This window comes from Gymnogyps californianus, chromosome 12, assembly GCF_018139145.2.
Source record: "Gymnogyps californianus isolate 813 chromosome 12, ASM1813914v2, whole genome shotgun sequence".
Lineage (NCBI taxonomy): Eukaryota > Metazoa > Chordata > Aves > Accipitriformes > Cathartidae > Gymnogyps > Gymnogyps californianus.
The window spans coordinates 2664196-2688352 of NC_059482.1; the positions used below are offsets into that span (position 1 = coordinate 2664196).

General features: G+C 54.0%; 1 protein-coding gene across 1 annotated transcript in view; it reads right to left on the reverse strand.

The window, feature by feature from the left end:
- JPH3 (junctophilin 3) overlaps positions 1-23323 on the reverse strand; it is a 56714-nt gene extending 33391 nt beyond the window's left edge. The window contains exons 1-2 of the mRNA XM_050904195.1: positions 22942-23323; positions 5987-6764 (exon numbers count right to left, since the gene is read on the reverse strand). Of these exons, the coding sequence (XP_050760152.1) occupies positions 5987-6764; positions 22942-23323 (1160 nt within the window). The remainder of the gene's footprint in view (positions 1-5986; positions 6765-22941) is intronic.
- Positions 23324-24157: the final 834 nt, after the last annotated feature.

Genomic DNA, 24157 nt, shown 5'->3' on the forward strand with positions numbered 1-24157 from the left:
GGATGCGCCCCTCCACCTCTGCACCGCAGTGCAGGCAGCGGGGTGGCAGCCGGGGACACGCAGAGCTGGCCCCGCGCAAGCGTGCTGGCTAGTCCTGACTTTTGACATGGACGCAAAAGGGCTTAACGCTGTAAATCCTGTCTGAGCAGGAAGTTATTGAATTGGCATTGCAGGAGGACTTAAACAGTCATGGTGCGGAGAGCAGATCCCGCAAGAGCCGGCGATGGGTAAGGATGCGATGCTCCGGGATGCCATCCGGGGATCCGCCATTCCTCGAGTGTCCTGGACTAGAGGTGGAAGTTGTGCTTGCCGTGAGCCAGAGGTACCTGTGTCATCCCGGCTGACAGCGACACACGAACGGGAGGAATAACAGCTGATCCAAATCTCTGCTGCCGTGGTATCTCCTGACCCCTGTCAACACGCGGGAGCTTGTGCACGGGCAGGAGGAGGGGAGGGAGGTGGCAGAGGGAAGGAGCCGGCAGGAAGGAAAGTTGGCGTGCTCTGCCGCAGCTCAGCTCAGCTCTCTGTCAATGGTAAAGCCTGGCGGAGGCTGCCAGCCCCGGGCTTTGCTCCTCTCTGCATTGCCCAGGGGCTGTCGGGGGGGAGAGAGGGCAGGAAGGAAAAAGAAAATGCTGCCATAAAGAGAATTACCTCCTGCCCCAGCTGATCTCAGCCTTTGAGTTACCTCCATCCATCCCCTCTGTGTTTCCCTCCCTGTCTCTTTGCGCCCCTCAAGGAAAGGATGGAGAGACTGGGAAGGGATGGAAGGTGCACACTCTCCCTGCACGAGCCCCAGCGGGTACCAGGTGATGCCGTCCGTGACCCCATCAGTCCCCAACTAATGGGTAGAGGTGACTCCTGCACAGCCCCGAGCTCCAGATGGCTTGCACGGCCTCAGCGGGGAAAGGAGCAGCGCTTCTCCAAGGGGCCAGAAGTAAAAGAACCCTCCCTGGACCCAGAGGTGCCCAAAGAGGGGCTGGACGAGGCGGCGGGAGACCCCGGCACGCTTGGTCTGATCCCTGAAGCATTTGCTCAGCCTCATCCCCGCAGCCAGTTCAGCTGTGACCCATTCCGGCTTCAGTCCGCTGCCGGCTGGTCCCCGCCATCCTGACCCAAGGAAGGGGACAGGCAACCCTTTTGGGGCCACAGCGTTCCCCTTAACCCACATCCCTCCTCCTCCTCCTCCTCCCCCGTCTCCATCCGCAGCGAAAGCCCCGCCGGCAGCACGAGGTGGGGATTAGGGCGAGACTAAAGTGGGAGCCCCGCAGCCACCTCCCCCAGGCACCAGCAAAGCCAGCAGAAACCTTAAATCAAATGCAGCTAAGTACAATTGCAAAGCTGCAGGCACAGGCCTGAGAGAGCATTAAGCAGCATTATTATGGCTCGGCGTACTGCCGGTAGTGACATTACCGCAACTTAAAATGTTTAGGATCAGAACTGCAGAATCTATTCTTTTCTGTGGGTTTTGCCTGGGCTGCATTTCCATTTTTCTGAAGAAAATACCTGTTTGGCTCAAACAACCTTCTGTACTTTGCTGTTCAGCTCTCCAGGGCTTTTCTTGCCTTCCTGCTCCCCATTGTACGTCAAACGCAGATGGATGCTCTGCCCTCGCTGCAGCATCCTGAAGGAGCATCCATGCTGAGTCCAAACATTTTCCTTTACCCGTCCTCACTGCCAATTGTCTTTATTTGCTTCCTTTTTCTTTTTTTCTCCAGTTTCCCTTTCTGAAGTTGAATGACACTGAGCTAATTTGTAGCCCGACTCCTCCTGAGACTATTGAGCTTAATTATATTTTTCTCATCGTTGGTGAATGGCTTGGCTATAATTATGCCTGGGAGTGCATTACTTAGGACTAACCTGAGAACAGCATCCCCTCCGGGGTGCTAGGGATCGGCTGCTCCGAGAAGCTATTATTTAAGGTGCTGAACAACGGGGCCCCATGAAGCTTGCACTGGAGAGGAGCTGAGTGCTTGCCAAATGCCGCCTGTCTCTGGAACTCATATCCCTAGCACCGGTGACGGCCCTTCCTCTCCTAAGTAGTCCAGCCACTAATTACAAAACCTTGAACTGTGGTAGCAGAAGGAAACCCTGGAGAGAATTCGGGTCTGTCTGCCTTGCATGAAAGCTACCATCATCCGTCGCTGAGAGCTGGTGTCGGTCCTGAGCTTCCCCCGATGCTCCACGTGCATCTATCCTCCACGGCCAGCGGCTGTGCCGAAAGCCAAGGGGTGAGGATGAGCTTTCTGGCCCACCTCTCTTGCCTGGATATTATATTTTAGCTGACCACCACACACCAGTGCCCATGGACAATTTGCCTTAGGTATCAACGTTAGCACTAACGAGATGGGAGCCACTGTCTGCAGTGCATCCTTCATCTTTCCAGGGTAGCAGCAGAAAGAGTGATGACTCTTGGCTGATATGAGAGGGGAATGAAGCACCGCGTAGCACAAAGGGGACACCCAGCACCTTCATTTTAAACAGGCTGAAAAAGGGCTCCCTCCCTGGCTCCCTCTAAAATCCAACAGCTGATACCAACAGCAGTTTTTCAGACCTGATTCGTAGCCCTTCTCACCCATTGACTCTACACGACCTATTTCAGTGAGCTGGAGATATAAGAGGGAAGAAAGTGTTATTTCATTTTAATTGCATCGAAGAAAATTTAGGAGAATCATCTACTGAACCTAAAAACTATTCCTTAAATGAGCTTACTTTTCTGTGCCACAGATAACATTGTACTTTGTTCAGACTAAAACAACTTTAAGAATCCAATTTACTTGTCTTCAGTACACTATGTTTTTAGCCTACTTTCCTCAGGAAATGGGGCTTACTTATGTGATTGTGCTGTTTATATATCTATATGCCATCACTCCCACACTAATAACTTTTGAACGTGTTGGCCAATTCCAACCAAATCTGACAGAGCGGTAGAGTTTTCAAAAATACTGAATTCTTACAAATTTAATGAAATACGTGGGTGGGCACATATTTTCCCCCACCAAGGGAAAGGCTGCAGAGTGAACTCAGCCATATTATTAGACAGAAGAGAATACACACACACACACACACGCACATACACAGACACACACCAGTGCTGTTATAAAATCCCCAGGTGCTGGTAAGCCAGAGCTCACGTTGGCATTAGACGGGGGATATTGCACCCCTGAGCCCCAAAGCCACCGAAATGAGCATCAGGATTCCTCCGCCAATGCACCCAGTGCCTATTTTGTGCATTTCTTGCTGTTTGGAAGATGCAATTTGGTGTGGGCACTGCAGGGGAGTGTTTATTCATTCAGAAGCTTTAAAATTAATCGGACTAATTATGTGAAAGCCTTTCTAGCTGGTTCTAGGTTTGTAAAACCTTGCTGTCTTCTGGTTCTGCATGCTGAGAGACTGTCTCTGCAAAAACCCTCGCAAAGGGGAAGAGCTCGAGCTGAAGGATCGCAGGTTTCAGACAAAGCAGCTCTCCCTGCTTGCATGTCGAGGTCCTTTGGCCTCTCCTGCGTGCAGCTGAATTGCAAACCCAAGACACCCTCCAAGACCTTGGGGCTGAGCCTGTACGCCCACCTAATCCCACCTACCCCATATCTCCAGCAAAGCCTAAATCCTGTGATCCTGCCCGGCTGTAGCTGAACGGTTTTGGCTCTTCGTTGATAGGTTTGGGGGCCTCAGCATAAGCCATTAACACAGGCAGCAAAAATTCCCGGGACGGATGTCATTCGCGGTTGGTAACCCGGCGCTAATGCACAGCACGCGTCACGTTGGAGTCTGTCTGTCCCCGGCTCGCGCCGCGAGAGATGGGCTGCGCAGCAGATCAATAAAGGGCTTTTCAACACACCGGCAGCCCTCGTGCACCGGAGGCGATGGCTGTGCCATAAAAAGAGCAAAGCCCTGGGTTCCCGGCACTTGCTTTTTTCCCCGTGGGTCTAGTCAAGAACAGGCTAGTTAAGACCGAGCGCAAATGGTGGAGGGAGCCGGGCTGTGGGATGGAGATGTCAGGTTGCTCACGGAGCATTTTCTGGTGAGAGCAGGTTCAGTCTCTGACGGAGCAATCCTCGAAGCAGTGCACTCCCACTCATTTATTTCTTTGCATCTTCACGGATGATTGAAGGGGTCCTCTGGGTGGTCCCCAAATCCCACAGCTTTTCTCCTCCTCCGTGCACACGCGTGATCACGGGCTGCATCCTCCCTCCCAGCACTGCTGCTGCTCTCCAGCAGAGCTCAGGACCACGTTACCCCGGCTGGTACAGGGGAGGAAGGTATTCATACCCTGGCATTCCTATCTGATTTGATTTTTTTTCCTTCTCTCTCATAATTAGAAGGTGGAACATTATATGTCAAGAGTTCATTAAGCATTTCCAACATGGGGGGGGGGGGTCATATCTCTTCCAGCTCTCACTCTCGTGGCTTTCCAGGACCATTACCACCTGGGGATGGAGGATGCTCAGGTTCTCAGACCCAGCATCCCATGGCAAAATAGAGCTCCACATTTCCAGGATTCAGGCTTTTGTATCGAGGCATTCACATCCCCAGATGACAGGGAAAGATCTGGTCTTTCCGCTGCTCTGCAGTCTGTTTCCTACCTGGCAATCTAGTGGGATTTTTTTTTTTTCCCCCCCCAAAGCTTTGACAACAATTTGATACAACATCAGCTCGAAAACATCATCAAGCCCAAATATGCTCCCAAAGCAGGCCTGGGAGTCTCATTCATATTGCAGATAAGTCATCGGCAGACTTGCTGATAAAGATTTCAAGTGTGACTCTGCATACAAATGATCCAGACCCAATAATTAATCCAGCACAGGAGACTGAGGAGGTACCTGGGTTTTTCCCCTAACCCCATTCCTTTTTCCTCAGCCTGGCTGCTATATGTAGCACTTGCTCCGAAACCAGGAAGGAATGACCATGCTCTATTAAACCAACCCTAAAAAGTAATACAAAGAACCCTGAATTCAGCAGAGGAGCCTTTCCTCCTCGGCTCACCTCTTATCTGGGAGCTCGCTGCAAGTCACGAAGCTCCGGGCGCATTTTGGGAGCCAGCTAGAAGGCACTTGAGTTGGCTCTGCTTTGAGCTGGGAGTTGGACTCTATTTCAACCTAAATTAGACATCATCCCTTTCCCCCTTCCCTCCTGCTGGTTTTCAGCCGGATCAGGTCCCTGACTGAGCAGTTCCATGATGGCTACAGGCAGCCCGGGGAGTCGGGCCTTCCTGGGGCTTCTAGGGATTATTTGGGCACCCAGATCTGCTGCTTTCTAGCAGAGCCTCAGGCAGGCCAAACCCTCCCCAAGCATCAGCTGCAGCCAGCGATTTGACTGCTTTTCCACTCAAAACCTCTTTTGGGAACAGAAATAGCTGGGAATCCTCCCGGCACAGGCCAACCCTGGGATGGTTCCTCTTGGCTATGTCAGACAGAGGATACGGGCAAACAGCATCCCAGGAGCAATTCTGCTAAGGGTATCATCCTGCTTATTAAAGAGGCTAGGGAGAAATGGGGTAGATAACCCAGTACCTCCTAAGTGACAGCTATCAGCCTGTGAGCCCCACACCGTGACCCACAAGTGGAGTCCCACCACAGCGCAGCCACCCCCTGCACCGGCTGCAGTGAACGCACCGCTCTGGGTGACCCCGCATGGCCTCGCCGGCTGGTTCGGGAAGGTCGTGCATCCACAGCCCGCTCGGAGTTAGCAGAGGGACAATTCGGCTTGGATCCACCCCATTTTGAAGACCACCCATGAGGCTTGGGCAAGCCCAGCGTCTTGGCTTTCCAGGATGCTGCCCGCTCCCGCTTTGGGGTCCAGATAGCACCGACTGCTGCCTGCGCCAGCAGATGCCCACCGCAACACTTGCCTGCCTCCAGCAGCTTCCCTAAAATACCCCCCCCCGAGCACTTACTACCGCAAAAAGTCTTATCCCACTTCTCCCATCAAACCGCAGCGGTCGGGGCGGGACCCCTGACGAGATGCCATGTCGGGACGGGGACCACCTTACCTGGACGCCGCGATCTCCGCTTTCTGCTTGGCGATGGTGGCCGCCCGCTCGGCCGCCTCGACGGCCCGATCCACCTTCTCGCGGATCTTGCTGGCCCGCAGCGGGATGAGGTTCTTCCTCTTGCCGCTGACCAGGATGTTCTGCTTGTACTTGCCCTCCTCCTTGGTGCCGTCGGGGAACGTCATGCAGCCATAGCCGTGGCGCTTGTTGTTGGCCCATTCTCCCTCGTACTTCAGCCCGTCTGAGCGTTGGCTCACCCCGAAGCCGGACCGCTTGTCGTTCTTCCACTCGCCGACGTAGATCTCGGTGGTGGTGGCGTCGATGTCGTCTTCGATGACGGAGAGCTCGGCTTCGCCCTCGCCCAGGCTGATGGTGGAGTTGATGTCACTGGCGGTGGAGCTGACCGTGCTCATCCCGGCTTCGCTCCGGAAAGAGCTCTGCTTGCTCCGCTGGCTGGCCAAGGAGCTCTTGGACTCGGACTTACGGAGCTTGAGCCCGCTCAGCAGCGACCGCCGGAAGATGCCCTTCTTCTTGCTCTTGAGGATCTCGGCATCGCTGTGGGCCATGAGGACAAAGCCACCCCGGGAGACGGCGGGGCTGCCGGCCACGGCCGGCGAGGAGTCGGGGTGCAGCGCCGTGCCGTTGGTGTGCTCGCTGCGCAGGGAGTTGATGGACGTCCTCAGGGGTGACCTGATAACCGCAGCCATGCCGTAGGGAACGCTCTGCCGGACGCCGTAACCCTGGCGCATCCCTCCGACCCACTGGCCCTGGTATGTCCCTGGGAAGAGGAGACAAAAGCAAAGAGAGGTTTCATGGCACGGCATCCTGTGGACCACTAACAGCACCAAACTCCTTCGCAAGCCCTTCGTTAGCGGGAACAGCAGAATGCAGCTCTGGATCCCAGTCCCATCTCCGTGACAAGGATTGTAATGTCACGTTGTGGGAGGAAAAAATAACATCTTGGTTGGATTGCAGGCACGCACTCCAGCTGCAGCGCAGAAATATTAGAAACCAGCCAAGGCATCACCGAGCATGGAGCGATGCTTCGAGGAATTGCCCCTCAGATCAACCCCTAATTTGAAAGGGAAGGGAGCAGGGAGACGGGGTAGGGGAATCGTTATCCGGGAGCAGACTCTGATCCTGTCCATGCTGCCGGCAGTGATTAAAGCGGATGGTATATTACAATGCATTTATTTATATACATAGAGCCTTTCATCCGGCTCATAGTGGAAGGGAGTGGCTCTATAGAAATAAAGGCCTCACGGGGAGAGATCCATTTGGTTATTCTCCTTGGAAATGTGCCCTTGTTTGAACTCCTACATTTGCGTGGGCACTTACTGGAGTTGCTTAACTGGTCGTTAGCGGGATGAAACGCACACGGGACCTCACCACGGCACTGGGAATGGAGGCACAAGAAACCCATCCAGCCCGGGAAGCACAACCGGAGCATAACGCCTGCCCTGTGCACCGAACTGCGCGGTGGTAATCTGCCCGGGGTTTATAATCCCTTCCCCTCCAGGAGCTCGGCGATTGGCACGCTTTCTTGTTTTATCCCAGCCGCTTGAACTGCGGGACTTGTTTTTATTCTTAGGTCGGCTTAATCTTTTCTGGACTAGCTCGAGATGCAGTGATTCACTGCCCGCCTAAGCCCTCGCGGGGCGGATTGATGAGCCTGAGGACGGCTCCTCACCTGGCACTGGTGCTGCTGGGATGCTGCGGCCGGTCCCAGCCCCGGGCTGCCCTGCTGCCTCCCATCCCCGGCCGGCGATGCAAAGAGCAGGGCCCCACGCCGGGATGGGCGCAAGCAGCACCTCGCAGCATCGGGGCCTCCCTTCGCGCCAGCCCCGCTCCCGCACGCCAAGGGACTCTTAAAATAGACTTGCTGAAATAGTGAACCCTGTGTGAATCAAACCGAAACGGCCCCGATGAAAACGGTCCGGATGATTACTGCTGGCTCATTCTGATAAAGGCTTTCCATCCCCTCTCTGCACAAGATGGTCTTTGCCCTTAGCAATCAGGCCGCGATTCGTAGACATGAGCAACCTGTCGGGTCCACCTGAGCCGGCTCTTTTGGCTGCAAAAATATTGTTCCCTGAGACCTAACCGCCTTGCTGCAGCGTTTTCCCTCTCAACATTTTCCAACATCCCAGTCGAAAGGATTATTAAAACGGGCTGTGCTGGCCAGCCCCAGCCCCAGCCCAGATAAACCCTACTCTCACTGCAAGGAGCGATCCCAACCCTACAGCTACGCATCCTTTTGCTCCGTTTCATTCCTCATCCTGATCCTACCCCCAGGACTCCCTTAGGGGTTTCCACTGCCCGGTCCCCGGGGCTCAGCGGTAGCTCTGGAGATGGATACGGGCTGGAGCAGCTCATGCTGAGCACTGGAACTGCTTCCCAAGAGCGTGAAACCAGCACCCAGGCACGTTTTGGGGTGCATTTTGGGGTGCATCAGCTGTCTTATCTAATAGCCGCCAGCGCTTTGCACAAACCCCCTGAGGCTCGGGCATCCTTCCCGGTGCTCCGATGCAAGCAAACCCCCGAGGTGCTACATTATCTGGGTGACAGCCTTGTGCACCCCAAAAAACCTCCAGCCCCAAGCTAGGGGACCTCACGAAGACTGCCTTGGAGAAGGGACATGGAGAGGCAGGGCCAGGCGGGCAGGATTTACTGAGGGTTTATAGGATTAGCACCAGGGAGGGAAGCAGAGCACTGGGATTACGGCAGGCACCGGCGGGGCAGGATGAGGAGGCGATGGCAGTGCCGGTGGGGAGAAGGATAGGGGACAACCGGCAAGACAGCTGGCAAACAGCTCGGAGGAGACATCAGACACGTCCCATGGTTGGGTTTGAGCAGTGAGCCTGGCTTGCCCCGCTGCAGTCCACTTTGGTGTCCCCAAGAACAGGCAACAACCGATGCCGTGCACCCACGGCTCTCCCCGTGACCAGTGGCACCCTGGAATGGTGCCTGTGGGAGGGGAGAGCCCACCAAGCCAGCCGTCCATCCCCTGCAGGCCTGGCACCATCTCCTTCCCCTTTCTGGCTCCTTCCCAGAGCATCTCGGCGCGACAACCTACTGGGGGTGATGGGCAGCAGCCGGGTGAGAGAGATTTCTCCCAACGCCCTGAGCACCCCTGCAAAGGGAGCCCCCAGGATGGCTTGGGATGTCCTTGCACCGTGCTCAGCCTCCTGTTTCCCCTAGAGATGGATTCAATGGGTTTCAGGGAAAGATGCCAGCGTGGCCAAGGCGACAGGGAGAAAAGGTCCTGCAGAAGATCCGTCAGAGCCTGCCCTGCCCAAGTCCTGGACTCCCTTTCCCTTGGTTGTATCCCTTGACTCGGTCCCTGGCCCCAGGCAGGTCCCTTGACCTCCCCGTCTCCTAGCAAATCTGCAGCTGAAAAGAAAAAAAGTGGATTAAACCGAAGCACCGTAAAGCAAGCAGGGCCCTTTGCTGAAAACCAGAGGCAGCGGCAAAGAGGAGAACAAAGCGCTCTCGGAGCAGGCGTGACAGCGCGTCTCAGCTGGAGCAGAGGCGGCAAATTGGTCACAGCAGGTTACAGCTGCAGCGAGCGCCTGTGCCCATCTCCAGCAAGGCAGAGGTGCCCGGGAAGCTGTCATCTTTGCATGGCCTTAAAACCTACTCCTAGAATTGCACGGCTGCCAGGAGCAATCGCTGCATCTCCTTGGCAAAGCTGATTTTTCTAGGCAGAGGATGCAAGGACTTGAGGAGCTATCCCAGCCAGCCAGCCCGTCCTGCTTCTCCCCTCCCAGCATCATGGAGCAACTCCCAGCAGAGAGCAAAACCCAAACCCCAAGTCTGCTTTCCTGGGTGTCGTTCCTCTCCTGATTGCTTCCCTGCTGGAGGCAGCAGCATGGATTGCCTCTGGGGATTGCCTAGGAGGGCACGGTCACCTCCCCGATGGCTACCAAGACATCTGGCCACCTTCATGGCCACCAGCAGATCAAAGAGCTTCCTTCCAGGGAGCTGAGTTCATCCGTCCTTCCTCACCCAAACGGCACTCCTTCCTTCATCTGACTTCATTACAGTTTAAACCCCTAAATATCCCAGGATTTGGCCATGAATACTGGAAGGCCTCAGAGCCATCTGATCTGCATTGCTAAGCACTGTCACCTCCTCCCCTTGCGCTGCTCAGCTTAACCTCTGCCCCCTAACATTTCCAGATATATGCACAAAGCTTAATCTCACAAGGAGCCGGGAGACTCTTTCTCCCTGCAGAGGAAACAGGATTTTATGATTTTTCCACTTTACGTGCCAGGATGGAGCAGCTATCGCTGTTTCAGAGCTAGGGAGCTGAAAAGGGAGCGTGCAATGGGAAGCCTGTGCAGTGGGGAGCGTAGGACGGGGCTGGGTGTAACCAGACGAGCACCTCTGATGCAAAAGGTCCCCAGATTGATCTGCTGAGGTGCTGACTGGAGGTCCTCAAGGACTTCAGTGCAAATGTAGGGAGCTGAGCACCTCCCAGGGTCGGGGCAGAAGAGCAGATGCCCTCTTTAACTGTCTGCAAGAAGGGAACATGCCTCCGTTGGGATGGGAAGCAGGGAGCAAGCCAACGCTACTGCGATCCTGACCACAAGCTGATTGCGTTGCCCAAGCCGGGGCCCTGTGGAAAAGAGGCAAAGCCACCGTGACGGAGGACAATTGCTGGGGAGGAAAATGTGCCAACTTCTTCCCCCCAGCCATGCAGGTCATTCTTATGGATGCCTCCAAGATGCCACAAATATCCCTCCCACTTCTGCGTGGCCCTTTTGCACTGGGCAAAAAGGACAAAGAGCAGCCAAGAAAGTCTTGGACACAGAAAGAAAATCCTCCTGAGCTAGGTAATTTGTGACTTACTATGGTAATACAACCAAAGCAGCAGCAATTTCTGCGTTGTAGCTTTTCCCCTACTATCAATATTTGCAAAATGCTTCCCGAAGCATTAATTGCATGAGATTAATGGAGTGATTGCATCTGGGAAAATGCAGTATCCATAACGTGGTCAGGGCAGCATCGTGCAGGCAGCAGCAGGCAGCCGGGCTGTGCAGCCAGGGCTAGGGCTGGGTGGAAGTCGTGGACAAGAGCAGATGCATGACAGGAGAGCACTGGACAGCCAAGCCAAGAAATCTCAGCCACCACCACGATCCTGCTGAAAAGAGGGCCTGATCCTGCCCTGGGAATGGGAATTTTGCAGCAAAATCAGAGCCCGAGGGAATAAGCAGGTTGTGCTCTCGCTTGCCACGGTTTTACCCCGGGGAAGATTTCTTGACTCCTGGTGTAATTGCTCCAGCAGGATTTGGCCAAGATGAAGGTGGATGCCAAGAAGGGTGGGGATGTGGCCACGCGTGTGCAAGCGGGCAGAGCAGAGAAAAGGAGGAGAGGGCATAACCTGAGGCTAGGAGAAAATAACTGAAATCATCCTGAAAGATGGATCGGCGAGAATATTCCTCTTTCGGAAACAGCAGATGGAGGGTGAGAAAGGGAACGGGTTCGTGGGAAAGAGGGGAAAGTCGGGATGGGACGGAAACATGGAGAGAAGGAAATGGGCAATGCGGTTGTTGGCTACTCTCACTTGTGTTCTTAAGCCTGGGTTTTGGGGTTTTTTTTTGGCTCGCTCCCCTTGGAGCAAGGCTGGGTTGTTTCCAAATGGCTTTTAAAACTCCTGCAGGAATTTCCATTGCCTTGAGGACTGTGCGGAGCCCCGTCCTTGGCCAGAGCCAGCCAGGCTGAAAGCAGAAAGTGGGAAATCACTGGCCTCCAAAGCATCATTCCTGATGCTCCAGCAGAAGCTCATATGTTTTGAGAAATGACAAGTACCAAAAAGTAATCTAATTTGTTGCAGTTATTCAGCGCTTTCTCAGCATTTGGCTCAGGAGGCTAAAATTCGTTCTGGGAAGACAGCAGGGAGTCTGCAGGGCTGCTCCTGTTGTCCCCATCATGCCAAAATCCCCGAACTCAGGGTTAGCCCTGGTTTGCACCTCGCAGAAACGGGGAGGTGAGCGGGACCCCGTGCAAAGCCGGCGGTGAGATAGCTGGGTGCAACCTCTGCGCCTCCGTGTTCCCTGCTGGAAACAGGGATAATGCAGCGGCACTCCAGCAATTCAGCAGGGTGTTGGGAAGACTAATTAGCTCCTGTTTGCAAAGTGGTCCGGGAGGATCTGAGGCATTACAGACACCAGGAAGACTGATGGGTTTCCGTGCATTTCCTTGGCTTTGCCAAAGAGTTTTTGGGGATTTTCCTGGGGAGCAGGGAAGGAGGAGACCAGTCTCTGCCTCCAGCTCATCTCCCCGGGGTACAGCTGCTGCGGCGGGGCTCGCGTGGGTGCTCGTGGGCCCAGGATCGCGGAGGGAGCTGCTCGCTCTTGCAGACAAGGTCTTCACCATGGCTGGGAAGAGGTAACCAACTCATGGCTTGCTCTTCCCACACGCAGCACACCAGGCTGAAACCTCGGGCAAGAAGAAGAGTCACTTCATCGATGCCATTTGTCTCTGTACCAGGTACCTTTGGCACATAAGAGAGCGATCGAGAGGGAAAGGAGACCTGAAACATCTAGAAAATGGCCTTTCTGGCCCAGATGGAGGTGGCCTACAGCGCTGCACTCAGCAGGTGAAGGTGAGAAATGCCGGAGGGTGGAAAGCACCCAGCTTTGCCGCTTGCTGCCCCGAGCTGACGGGCTGCCTGGCACCCGCAGTCCTCTCCTGCTTACGGAGAGATGGCAAAGACCAACAACGATACCTGGGGGAGTCCGGCTTTCAGACAAATAAGCAGCACCAGGAGTTCCCTTAGGGCACGCTGGAGCAATAGGCGGATTTGGAATGACACGGGGGGAAGCCCCAAGGGAAGGTGATGAGCTGCTCACAGCCCAGCAACGTACGTGGGGCTTCCCTTGGCCCAAGGTGGGATCATGCACTTGGATATAAACCTGGCCCATCTTCACCATGGCGCTGGAAGGAGACAGAAGTCAGGATTTTGGGGGTTGGAATGGCTGCATTTTCTTTCCTCCCTCTCCCCTGTACCTAAGGATTTGGCATCTTGCAGGCTGCTGAGCCCACTGGCTCCAGTCCAGGAACACCATTAAGTACAAGCTTTACGGAGTGAAGGCTGCTCACAGGCTTTTCCCGAACCGAGACGGCCGGTTCCGTGTCCTGCAGGACGAAGCCCTTGGCAAGCACATGGGGTAAAGCACACGGGGAGGTTTACACAGACCTGCCCTGCCTTGCTCCCCTTCAGTTTCTCGTAGGGAGAAATTCAAGCAGTTCTTTAGGATGTTGTAAAGCATTTTGCGGCCCATGGACACATACATATTATCATCCCAACACGACCTCGGAAAAAGTCAAATGCTTAGAAAAATAGTTACAAAAAAGAGTTGCAAAAATACAAATAACCTACTGTCATGGGTCAATGCAAGGTATTTCCAGGTTAGCTAAAATTATCAGCGACACAGGTGAGGCTACCCAGGCTTTCACAGAACGTGGGAGCAGCAGGCTTCAAAGGGCAGGTTTCTCTGTAGCCTCTGTCCCATCCTTGAAGCACAGCCAGATCCGCCTGTTACGGTGACTGTGTTCGGCAACGGCAGTGATCCAAACCTCCCAGCTCGTTTTCACCGCTCAGCAAAATTTGGGAACAAGGTCTGAGTTGTCTGAAGTGCCCGTCCACTTTTCCAAACCAAGCTGAAGTAATTAGGCCTTGCAAATTGCTAGTTTATCTTGCGAAGGATCCTTCCTGCTATGCTCACCCCCCCCTTATCTCTGAACTCTGCAGCATATTAATTAAAGACGTCCGATGGCAATAATTAGGCTGGTCTCTTGAATTACGACAGAAGGAGCAAGTTTTACAGATATCACTTTCCAGCTATTCGATATCAGAAAGGCCCAGGGAGGATTCATGCAAAAATCATGTTTAGCATCTCAGAAACATCCATCCCAAAGAGAAGATGTGTGAGAGAAAAGAGAGGACTGGAGGATGCTAATTCAGCCTCGGTCCTGATGGCGTGATGATGGGGACATCCTTGTTGGCCACCCCGGCTGATGTCCAGCAGTCAGGGGGCCTCGCTGGTAAAAATGTGTCCCCCAAACAAGCTGCCTGCACGTATGGGTCCTCCCGAGCATGCACATGGGTGCCCGTTTGCTGCCAAGACATCCCAAGAGCCGTCCTTCCTGCACTGTCACTCCTGGCAGCAGGACAAGGCGCTGCGCCGGGTGACTTGCATTCCCTGCCCTGTCCCCAGCCGCTGGTCGGAGAGCAGCAATCGTCCCCCAAATGCTCACCTAAATCCCACACAGGCATGATACGGAGGGCTAGGACTTGCCACCTGCATTGCCCACCGTGAAAGGTGGGAATCAGTGATGGTGCATGTGTGCGACGCTGCATGGATACGGCATCAGCGGCAAATTACCTCCCCGCAGCCCTGCCAAGGTTCTCCATGCCTCTGACCATCACCAAGCCATGCTAAGAACACAGTCAGATGCTTCTGCTGTGGCTGCTAATTTGCCAAAAATATGCTCTGGTAACTGCTTACACAGGGGAAGAAATAAAGTATGGATTTCTGAGTATGCAAATATAATCTGCAGGCACGAACACGTGATGGATGTTAGTCATATCGCTTAATGCGAGGCTGGATACATACATACACGATGGGCACGGTGAGGTCTAGGCATCTGTGGAGAAGGGGAAGAGGGAAAGAAGGGAGAAGAGCAGAGCAGAGAGAAGAGAGGAGAAGAACAGGACTAGAGCAGAGCTCTCTTGGGCTGCTTTGCTACTGCCTGGGTGCTGGGTAGCATTAAGTCTGTTGCCGGGGCTCAACAAATAATAAATCATTACAAGTCTGCAGCTCGTATCAGCACGGTTAGCTTGCACTTTTTAAAGCTAAATGGCAGGGACCCTCCATCTAAGGAGACAAAACCGTGGGGTGGTTGGGTTTGGGTGATGTACCACAGGAGATCATTTTGCAAGCAGGTAGAGATGGGTGCAGGACTGGTCCCAGCAGAGCCAGCGCCTCGCTGGGCACCTCTGCAGGAGCAAGAGCCGGGGCCTGGAGAGAGGAGACGCATTTATACAGCCTCACGCCACAGGCAGGGAATCTGCCTCCTCCTCTGTGGATGCAAATAACATAAAGTAACTCCAGCTGAAATAACACACAACAGGGATTGCTCAACTGTTCTCCATAGGGAAAATCATCTGAAAGGCAGGTTCACATGTGGCGAGAATGCTCATCTGGGGATACGAGCCCTATCCAAAACATGGGCAGTCCTTTATTCTCATTGCCATGAAGCCTGCTCCAAAGATGCTTTGCGATCAGGAGATCAGCAGAATGAAGCTACTTCCCTCACTGGCAAACATTAACGTGCGTCATGGTATTGCAAAGACTGCTGATATTCGCACTTACAGATGGGAAACTGAGGCACAGAGCGATACGGAGGACGAGCTCCTCCAACAAAACGAGGTGCATGCCTCCTTTTGCTGCGGGCACGAAGTGGCTTTGCACAGCCTACAGCAAACCTACGGCAGGGCAAGGAATGGGGCAAAGCCCCGAAGCTGATGTCCTACCTCTGAAGATAACCCCAGCTGCAGGAATTTTCCGCAGGGACTGGCCAGTGATGAATACGTGCCCTTAAAATATTAAGGAAAAGCCACTCCAGAAAAATCACATACGGAAATTCAGCTCGGATAACACCCGCGAGAGGAGCATCCCCCCAGACCCATGACTAGGTTCAGGCTCGCCTGACAATGGCTTCCGAGGCATTCCGGCTATTTGCTTTGAGGGGGAAAAACTCAATTTGCTCTCCACCGTGCGCAGGAAAACGCAAGTCCATGCTGAGCATCCCCTCCTTCTTCCCTCTCATTGCTTCTCCATCTCCTGCTTCCCCCAGCCTGTTTGCATTCGTTAGTAATTGCCTTTTCCAGCCAGCATTCGGAGAAATGCTTCAAACCATTATAATGACAATCAAATCTCGGCATCGCTAATTCTGATGGGGCTCATAATGCGTCTCAGGCTGGTCGCGGTTTTTCTTAAAGCGCCAGGTCCTGGAGTCAGGGGAAATATAGCTTTTCAACAAGAAAGAACTAAAGAAAGAAATTTCTAGTCTTCCTGGGAGTGGGAAGCGCCAGGTTCACCGGAGCCAGGGAAAGTCAAGGGAGCATCATCCCCTGGTGAAACGAGGCCCATAGTTTCACCCAGGGCAGCTGAATCCCTGCGGATTTGGCCACCGACTGGGGCCAAAACCGGGATGAGGCTTTAGCACAAGGGGTGCAAAACACATTAACACATCGCTCAGCACCTTTATTACGGCTAATGTGCTCCTCTCACAAAGCAGAGTGAAATCGGGCTAACGCTTAGTCCGTTAATCCTCCAGCGCTCTAATCCTCATCGCAAACTCTGTGATCTCACCCCATTTCTCAGCAGAGCTCACGGGAGCAAGGGCTAATTCTCCAGCCCTCACAAACGGCGCTGTGTGCCGGCGCCGGGTTTTGGGGGGGGGGGGGCGCTGCATCCCTTGCGAGGTGTGGGAGATGCTCAGCCCCATGGGATGAGGCTGAGCTCCCCGGGGATTGGGGATACGAGGCTGCACCAGGAGCGGGGATGGCGCAGGACGAGACGAGGCGAGAGCAGGGTTTATTTATTTCCTGTGAAATAAATGATCAATCCCTTATTCAGGTCAGGGGAACACCTTGCAGACCCAAAGTGATGCCCTGAGCAGGAAATCATATCTTTAGAGTGATCATCCTGGTGCGAATATCTGCAAACTTAGGGATGTTGCGCTGGCTGTTCGCTCATTCATGAAAATTCGTGATGCTCTGCTGTATGCTAAGAGTAAGTGGAACCTCTTCAGGGAATAATTTTGGGAAAAGAGTGGCTGTTCTAACGGAATGCTCATGCATCGATTACAATTTTTAAGGATTTTTGATTCACAGGCCAGAATCTGTCTTTGAAAAGCCAATATCAAACGCCAGAATATAAACACTTGCCATTCAAATGGTTTTTTTCTCCAAGCTCCCCCTTTTTGTTAACAAAAACTTTAATTGTAAGTTAAACAGCTTATTGCAAGGGCAAACTAGCATCAAGACTCTCCTGTAACTATTGCAAACTCCTGCAAAAAAAAACCCTTTCTTGGTCAGGATTTCAGTCAATGCCAAAGTCAGACCCCAAACAGGCAAAACCTGCCAAATCTCACAAGACGGATGCTAAACCACAGTGTTGCTCCCTATAACACCATCACCAACCCCATCCTGCCTGGCTTCTGTATCTTCAAGTCATGCCTACATTAATACAGATCATTCATCTACATCAGCGCTACCTGGCTCAAAGCATTCAAAATTAATATCAGGTTCATTTTAAAATCAAGGCATTTTTAAACAGAAGGCATTTTTAGCTCTCGTCTGCTGGTTTCCCAGCCTGTAAGAATGACTTTTCTGCAGTAGTCTGGGTGGAAACCTTGCTTCAAAAATGAAGCTGAAAATCTTGCAAAATCACATGATTCCACAAGCTGGAGCTTCAAGGGAAAAAAAAACGTTCAGCTACAGGAGCAGATGTCACCCAACCATGAGGAGCCCCATGGGATATCGAATCACATGCGAATATCCTGAGATTTGCATTAAAAGCCATGCGAAACCCACCCCAGCATCCCCAGTGAAAGGATATTAAAATTGTGCTTCAGGACTTAAGTCACCTTCTATTATGGGTCAGGGAGAGGCGTGTAAGGGGGTCAGATTGCCCCAAGGCTGGGGTCCTACGCCATCCCCCAGAGCGTCACGCGCTGGATAAAATACTCGAGAAGATGGAGCGAGGGTCTAAGCCTGTCTGGCAATTTCTATCATCTCACGTACTTTTCCCCGGGGTCAAAATCCTTCTTCCTCTGTCCTGAGCTGTACTTGAAACTAAGCAGCATGTTCCAGTGAGATAAGTAATTACCATGAGTTCATATCATGTATTTTTAATGACGCTGGTCGGAATCTTCATTTAGTATTTTGATTCATTTTTCTACGTTCGGCGGGTCCTGACGTTTCAGCTATTGCTCTCCTGTAACCACTGTTGCACTGCAAGCATCTTCTGTACCAAATCTAGATAGCGAGATGCTTCATAAACAAAGTTCATTGCTTTTTTTTTAATTGTCAGGTTCTTAGGGGGTTGTTAGGACCAGCTACGGCTGTGTCTGGATTCTGCAGGAACCGGGAGGATCGGGGAGCAGGGCGCACTTGTATTTGCTTGTTTCCGCCCACTATTTAAAGTGCATCAACAATTCCTTCCCGGCAGCAAAACAAGACGAGAGCTGATACTTTTAAGGTAATTCTGACATCCGCGCTATGAATAGATCGCATGGAAATTTGCCCTCGCTAGGCGGTTCCCTGCAGCTGTAGAGGAACCCGTGAAAAACCCCGGTATGCAGAGAGGCGTGAGGCAGCCCTCGGTGATTGCCGCTGCCCTTAGCGGCACTGGCCGGTCATGGTTCATCCAAAACCACTTCTCAGCTGAGGCGAGGGGGCTGCGTCCCCTTCCCGGACAGGCAGGTCCCCCTGCGGCATCCCTGGTCCATCCCCCCAGAGTAGCCCTTTACACTGGCAAGGGGCCTGCTTTTGCAAAATATTTCATGTTTTTCATCTCCTCAACCATTTCAAAGCCATTTGGTTGGTAGCTCCTGGTGCACCTGCGACGAGAGCGGCTGGAGGTGTCACCGGTGCCACCGCAGAGGTGGGGACGGCGGGGCACGGAGCTGCCGCGACTCCTGCCCGGGCAGGATAGGCTGCGAGAGAGCCCACGCCGGCAGCTCCCACCGCACCGCTTTCCTCTCCCCATCGCTTGCAAAGCACGAAAATTTCCCAGCCCGGGCCAAGAAAACCCACTTGCCTACTCACACGGTGCTAACAATGAAAACACTAATTATATTTCACTCACCTATCAAAGGGATGATTCATTTAGGTGAGTGGGCATGGAGGATTACACAAGATGAACACCACGATGCGACCGCCTGTCCGTTTTGGGGTAGCCCTCCCGAGAAAAAAGGCTGCATGGAGCACGTGGGCACCCAGGATGGGGCAAGGGGGTGGCAGCAGGAGGGACCCAGCGTGGCCCCGATACCCCCCAGACACCTCCACGAGTGTATTGTTCCCCGAGGGCTGGCTGGGCAGCGGGAGAGGGGCTGGTCCCCTCCCCGAGCCCCTGTCCGGTCTCGGATCCCAAGGAGAGCTGAGGAGAAAAACAGCTTTGGCGGGACGGAAAGGGCAAAAGCAGATTTGGGGCTTCCTTCGTCCACCCCATCTTATCCACCCCCACAACCACGGTTTCAGCAGCAAAACCCAAACTCAATGCACAGCCCTAGGATTTCCATGGCAAGCCTGCAGTTACAACTCAGACTGTCCCCAGGGTAAAATCACTGAGTATTTCCAAAGCGTCCGTGGAGTTACAGAAAGGCAGGAACCAGCTGAGATGTCTCCTGATCTCCAGAGCTGCTCAGGAGAGGCTCTCCAGTGGGAGGAGGTCTCCAACCCTCTGCTCCGGAGAGGTTCCACCAGCTCCAGCAAGGGCCCCGGCAGCGGCCACGGCTCACGTCGGTGCTGATCCAGGTGGATGCAGCCCCTTTTGCCTGAATCAAGGGAGCAATCCTGCTCCTGCTCTGGAACCGGGCTGAATCTGGCCCAGCAAACGAGTGGTGCAACTCCAGCATCCGACTGAAGCAATCCTCAGCACCCTGGTTTATGTAATATCAGGGTGCTTCAGGATGGGGGCAGGAGGTGGCAGGGATTTGGGGCAGAAAGATAAGGACATGTCAGCAGTATCGTGGTTTGAGGGGGTCCGAGTGAGTGCGTGCATGCAGGGGAAAGACAGGACGGCGCACGCATGTGCCGCAGGTGCAGGACCGTGGGTCGGGCGTGCAGCAGAGCCACGGAGATGTGGCAAAGTGTGGGCTTCTAGGGGAAGAGCGAGGCTGTATTTGCTTATTTGGGCTCTGTATAACAGGTTTGCGTTGATGGGCACGTACCCGCACGGCTCGGGGAACACAGTTTGCATTCATCCGGCGCGTGCATGGGTCAGAGAGCGCTGGCGCCGGGGCTGGGGGCAGACCACGTGCGTGTGGGTATGCGAGCGGAGGGGCGAAGCGGCGTCTCGGCGTGGGGAGGAGAGGCGTGTGTGCATGGCGATGAGTGTGTCCGCGTGGGAGGTGTGAGAGCTGCAAGCTGCATGTGGGGGAAGCGTGCATGCGTGTGCGCGTGGCAGGCGTGAGCACCCGGCGTGGGGGGGGACAGCACCCGGGGCAGCGAGCAGAGCCAGGACGGTGGGGGGTGGGGGGGGTGGGGGTGGCAACGTGGCTCAGGCCACCGCATGCCATACCCTACGTCCAAGCCCAACGCATCAACACGTGCGCATCAGTCACGCAAAATATCGCTCCCCAAGATAGCACTGGCAACGGTTGGTGGAGTGTCGAGATTTGCCCTTACCCACTATTGTGCAAGGAAATGGTAAAATTGGAGCGAAACCCATGAATTCTGGGGCATCTCGCTTCCTGAGCCTCGCTGCGCATTTAGGGACCCATCCCCTAGCCCTGGTTGATGTGCTAAAAAAAAAAAAAAATTGCAAGGGATGAATATTTATCTGTGGGTGGCAAGTGACAGATGCTGGGGCGAGGATTCTAGGATACTTCAGTTTGATGAAGGTAATAACTTGAATAGATTAATGAGAAACATCCTTCCCAACAGTTGCCTCCCCTGTGCCATAGCTACGCAGCCACCCTTCCAGCAGAGCTCCTGCACACACCAGCTTCTTGTATCCAAACGCACAAAGTTCATCAAGGTTCGGTGTCCAAAAGGCTGGAGACGCCCAACTTTGGTGTTTTCCACCCAGAATGGAGACAGGCAACTGGGAAAGGGCCGTGGCCTCTGGGTACTTGCAACCGAGTTGGTGAAAGTGCCATTTCAGCTGCGTTCAGTCACTCCGCGGTGACTGCCCAACAGAAATGGGGGGAAAAGCTGGTGTGGAGGAGCCCGGTCGGGGTGTGTGGGGCCTGTCCCGGCTCCCGGCAGCAGGATGGGCTCGGCCACAGGTACCATCGCTCTGCATTTCCCCGGCACGGCCGTTCCCTCCTCCTCGGATGGTTTGCAGAGTTCCTGGCGGGGAGCACTGTGCTACAGACCCTGCCCTTGTCTCCTCCTGATCCTCTTACCTCCTCCTCAAATGACAAACATGCAATATAGCTTTTCGGTCCCCAAACACCAAGAAGCCGGGCTGGCCTGACAAGATGGAAGAAAAAGCTCTTTGCTTCTGGTAGGTTCTCAGAATAGGTGAAAACTGCTGGTAAGCCACCCCAATTTGGAGATGCTCCCCAGGTTTCCCAAAGAGCCGCTGCGCTGCAGTTGACGGGGAAGCATGCCGGGGTGGGGGCACGTGCGTGCCCAGGGACGGGGCCAGCCCTGCAACACCCAGCCCTCGGAGACCTGTAGTTTGTCGAGACTTCTGTCTGCCTTCCTGCAAACCTCCCCGGCAGGGGCTGGGTGCCAGGAGGGGAGCAGGGAGACAGCACCCGTGTTGGGAGCACGCAGAAAACCCCCCCCCACATCCCCTCCTGTCCGCTTTGAACGTGGGAGACCGCAATTATTCTCTGACCAAGCTTTATTCTCAACTGAAGGACTGCTGGGATTTATCGATGGCTTGCAAACACACACTCGGCAGATTCCAGCTCAGACCCCAGCATGATTTCAGGCAGCTGAAACAAAAGGTTGCAGCTATATTTTCCTTTAGGAGAAAGCCACCAGCACAAAATTATCATTAAAAATCAAGAGATCGTTCCACCTCTCCCTTTGAGAGCATAAAAGAGCAGCTGCAGGTAACGTTTAATCTTGCCTCCCTCTCTAATCACAAAGCAGCAAACTGGGTTTTCTAGAGAAAGGTCTTGCAGCACCTTTCAGGAAGCCTGCGATGGAGCTCATCAACACTGCAATTTCCTTAATGTAGCAGTCCTGGAAAATGAAAATGTCTTTAAAAAAAAAAAAAAAAAAAAAAGAGCAAGCCTGCTTTAGATGGACACATTTGCCAGCAAAACAACGGGGCAGCGCTGCCGAATGCCCCCGGCTGCCGGCAGGTAGGCCTGCCTCGTATTATGGTGGCAATTTAGATGGAAGTAGCCACAAAACATGAGAGAGGATGATACAGCCACTTACAGCAGAGCGCCAGCTGTTTCCCTTAGTTCGGCCTTAAAGCTTGTTAGTCCAGCAATTTTTTTTGATCGCTCCAATTGGGTTTTCTTGTTTTTTATTTAATCCTAGTTTCCCCTCCACATCTCGTTAAGCCATGTTGACGGCAGAGAATAGCTTTGGTGATCCCTCTGAGCCCCTACGCTAAGCATTAAGCCGTAAACGAGGAATGTAAGACTCTTGTCTGAATTAAAGTCTTTTGCCTGGTATTATTAAGCGTGGGGCTGCGTGTGGAGGGGCTGCAGAGCGTGCAAAGACCCCAGCCCCTCGCTGGAAGCATTTACAGCACCAGAGCTGCACCCATCTGCCCTGGATCCCCGCCGCACGCTCGCCTCGCCTCCCCTCTGCCCCGGGTTGCTTCGATGCAAATCCTACAGGTTCCAGTGGTGCAGTCAGACCTGCGAATCCCATGTGCAACTTGGGTCGTCTCCCGACGGCTTGGCCCACCCCATCCTCCGGCCCCCCTGGGCGAGAGCTGGGCACCCCCCCCACCAGCGCAGCCGGCTCCCCTCCCCAAAAAGCCTGGTCAAGGAGGGGTAGGGGGGAGGACCCAGCGCCCAAAGACCCGCTGAACATATGGGGCTACCTGTGGCAAAGAGCTGGGCTGATGCCATGCTGGGCTGGTTCCTTATCTCCTGCGGGGTATGAGCATCCCTCGCTCCAAGCTAGCAGGTTGCAAACTCACAGACTCCAGCCCAAAGCCAGGGCCCCTGTTCGGGTGCTTGTACCCCCGCGCCACCGCCTGCCCCGGCCGGGAAGGTATCAATGCAGCACCTACCTCCATCCGAGTAGGTCTCCGTCCCGTAGCCATCCTGTAATCCATTGCTCCAGGTGCCTTCGTACTTGGCCCCATTTCCAGTGCATTCTCGGACCCCGTACCGTCCCTTAAATCCATGGGTCCACTCTCCTTTGTACACCCACTTCCCCTTGCTCTCCATGCCAATGCCATGGCGCTTGCCCTGCGCCCAGGTGCCCTGGTAAGTGTTGCCGCTGGGCCAAGTGTAGACCCCCAGCACCTCAAAGCCGTGACTCCAGGAGCCCGAATATTCACCTTGACCCTTCGGGCCGGTACAGATTCCGTGGCCATGAGCCTTTCCGTCCTCCCAGCCTCCACAGTACGACCCTCCATCATCAAAATTAAACCTTCCCCCACTGGACATGCATGTAATTCGGTTTGCAAATCCCCCAAAAGGTGAAAAAAAAAAAAAAAAAAAAAAAAGAAATGCAGAAAAGAAAATGCGAACGATGACTTGGGGAAAAAAATAAAAAAATTTTTTTAAAAAATCAAATCAAATCAAACTCAATCGAAATCATGCACCAGATCCAGGGAGCTGCTTAAGCCAGTTTCTTGTGATTATTCATTCTCTGGGAGTATGTTCAGGATCAGTTCTCTCTTCCCCTGCTGTGGAAACAGTATCATTAAAAAAAAAAAAAAAAAAATAGCAGCAAGAACAGCAGCAGCTATTGGGTTTTGGTGCAAACGACTCCACCTAAAAACCATCCAAGGCAGGGAACGGGGGTGGGGGGGGGAGGAAAAAAAAAAAAAAAAAAAAAAGAGGCCAAATGCCAAGAGAAGGAAAAGGAAAAATAAAACCAAATCTGCGCTCCGCAGCCCAGCGCACCCCGGGAGGGAGGACGCCTCAAAGCCCCCGCTGTGACCTCCACCTCCGGCTGCCCGGCCGCCCAGCCTGGCTCCGGCGCAGGGCCGGGGGGAGCGGCGGGAGCGGCGGCATGGCGGGGCCGGGCGCGGCGGCGGCGGCGGGCGGGCGGCGGGCGGGCGGCTCAGCAGCAGCAGCAGCAGCAGCAGCAGTAGCAGCAGCAGCAGCAGCAATGCGGTGCCTCTGCCGCCCTCCCGCTCGGCTCCGCCAGCCTCTCCCGCTCCGGCCCTCGCAACGCGCACGCACCCCGCGCCCTAAAAACCCGCCATCGCCTCCGTTATCCACACACGCACCCCCACACCCCCACACAGCGCCCCCCCCCCCCCCCTCCGCCCC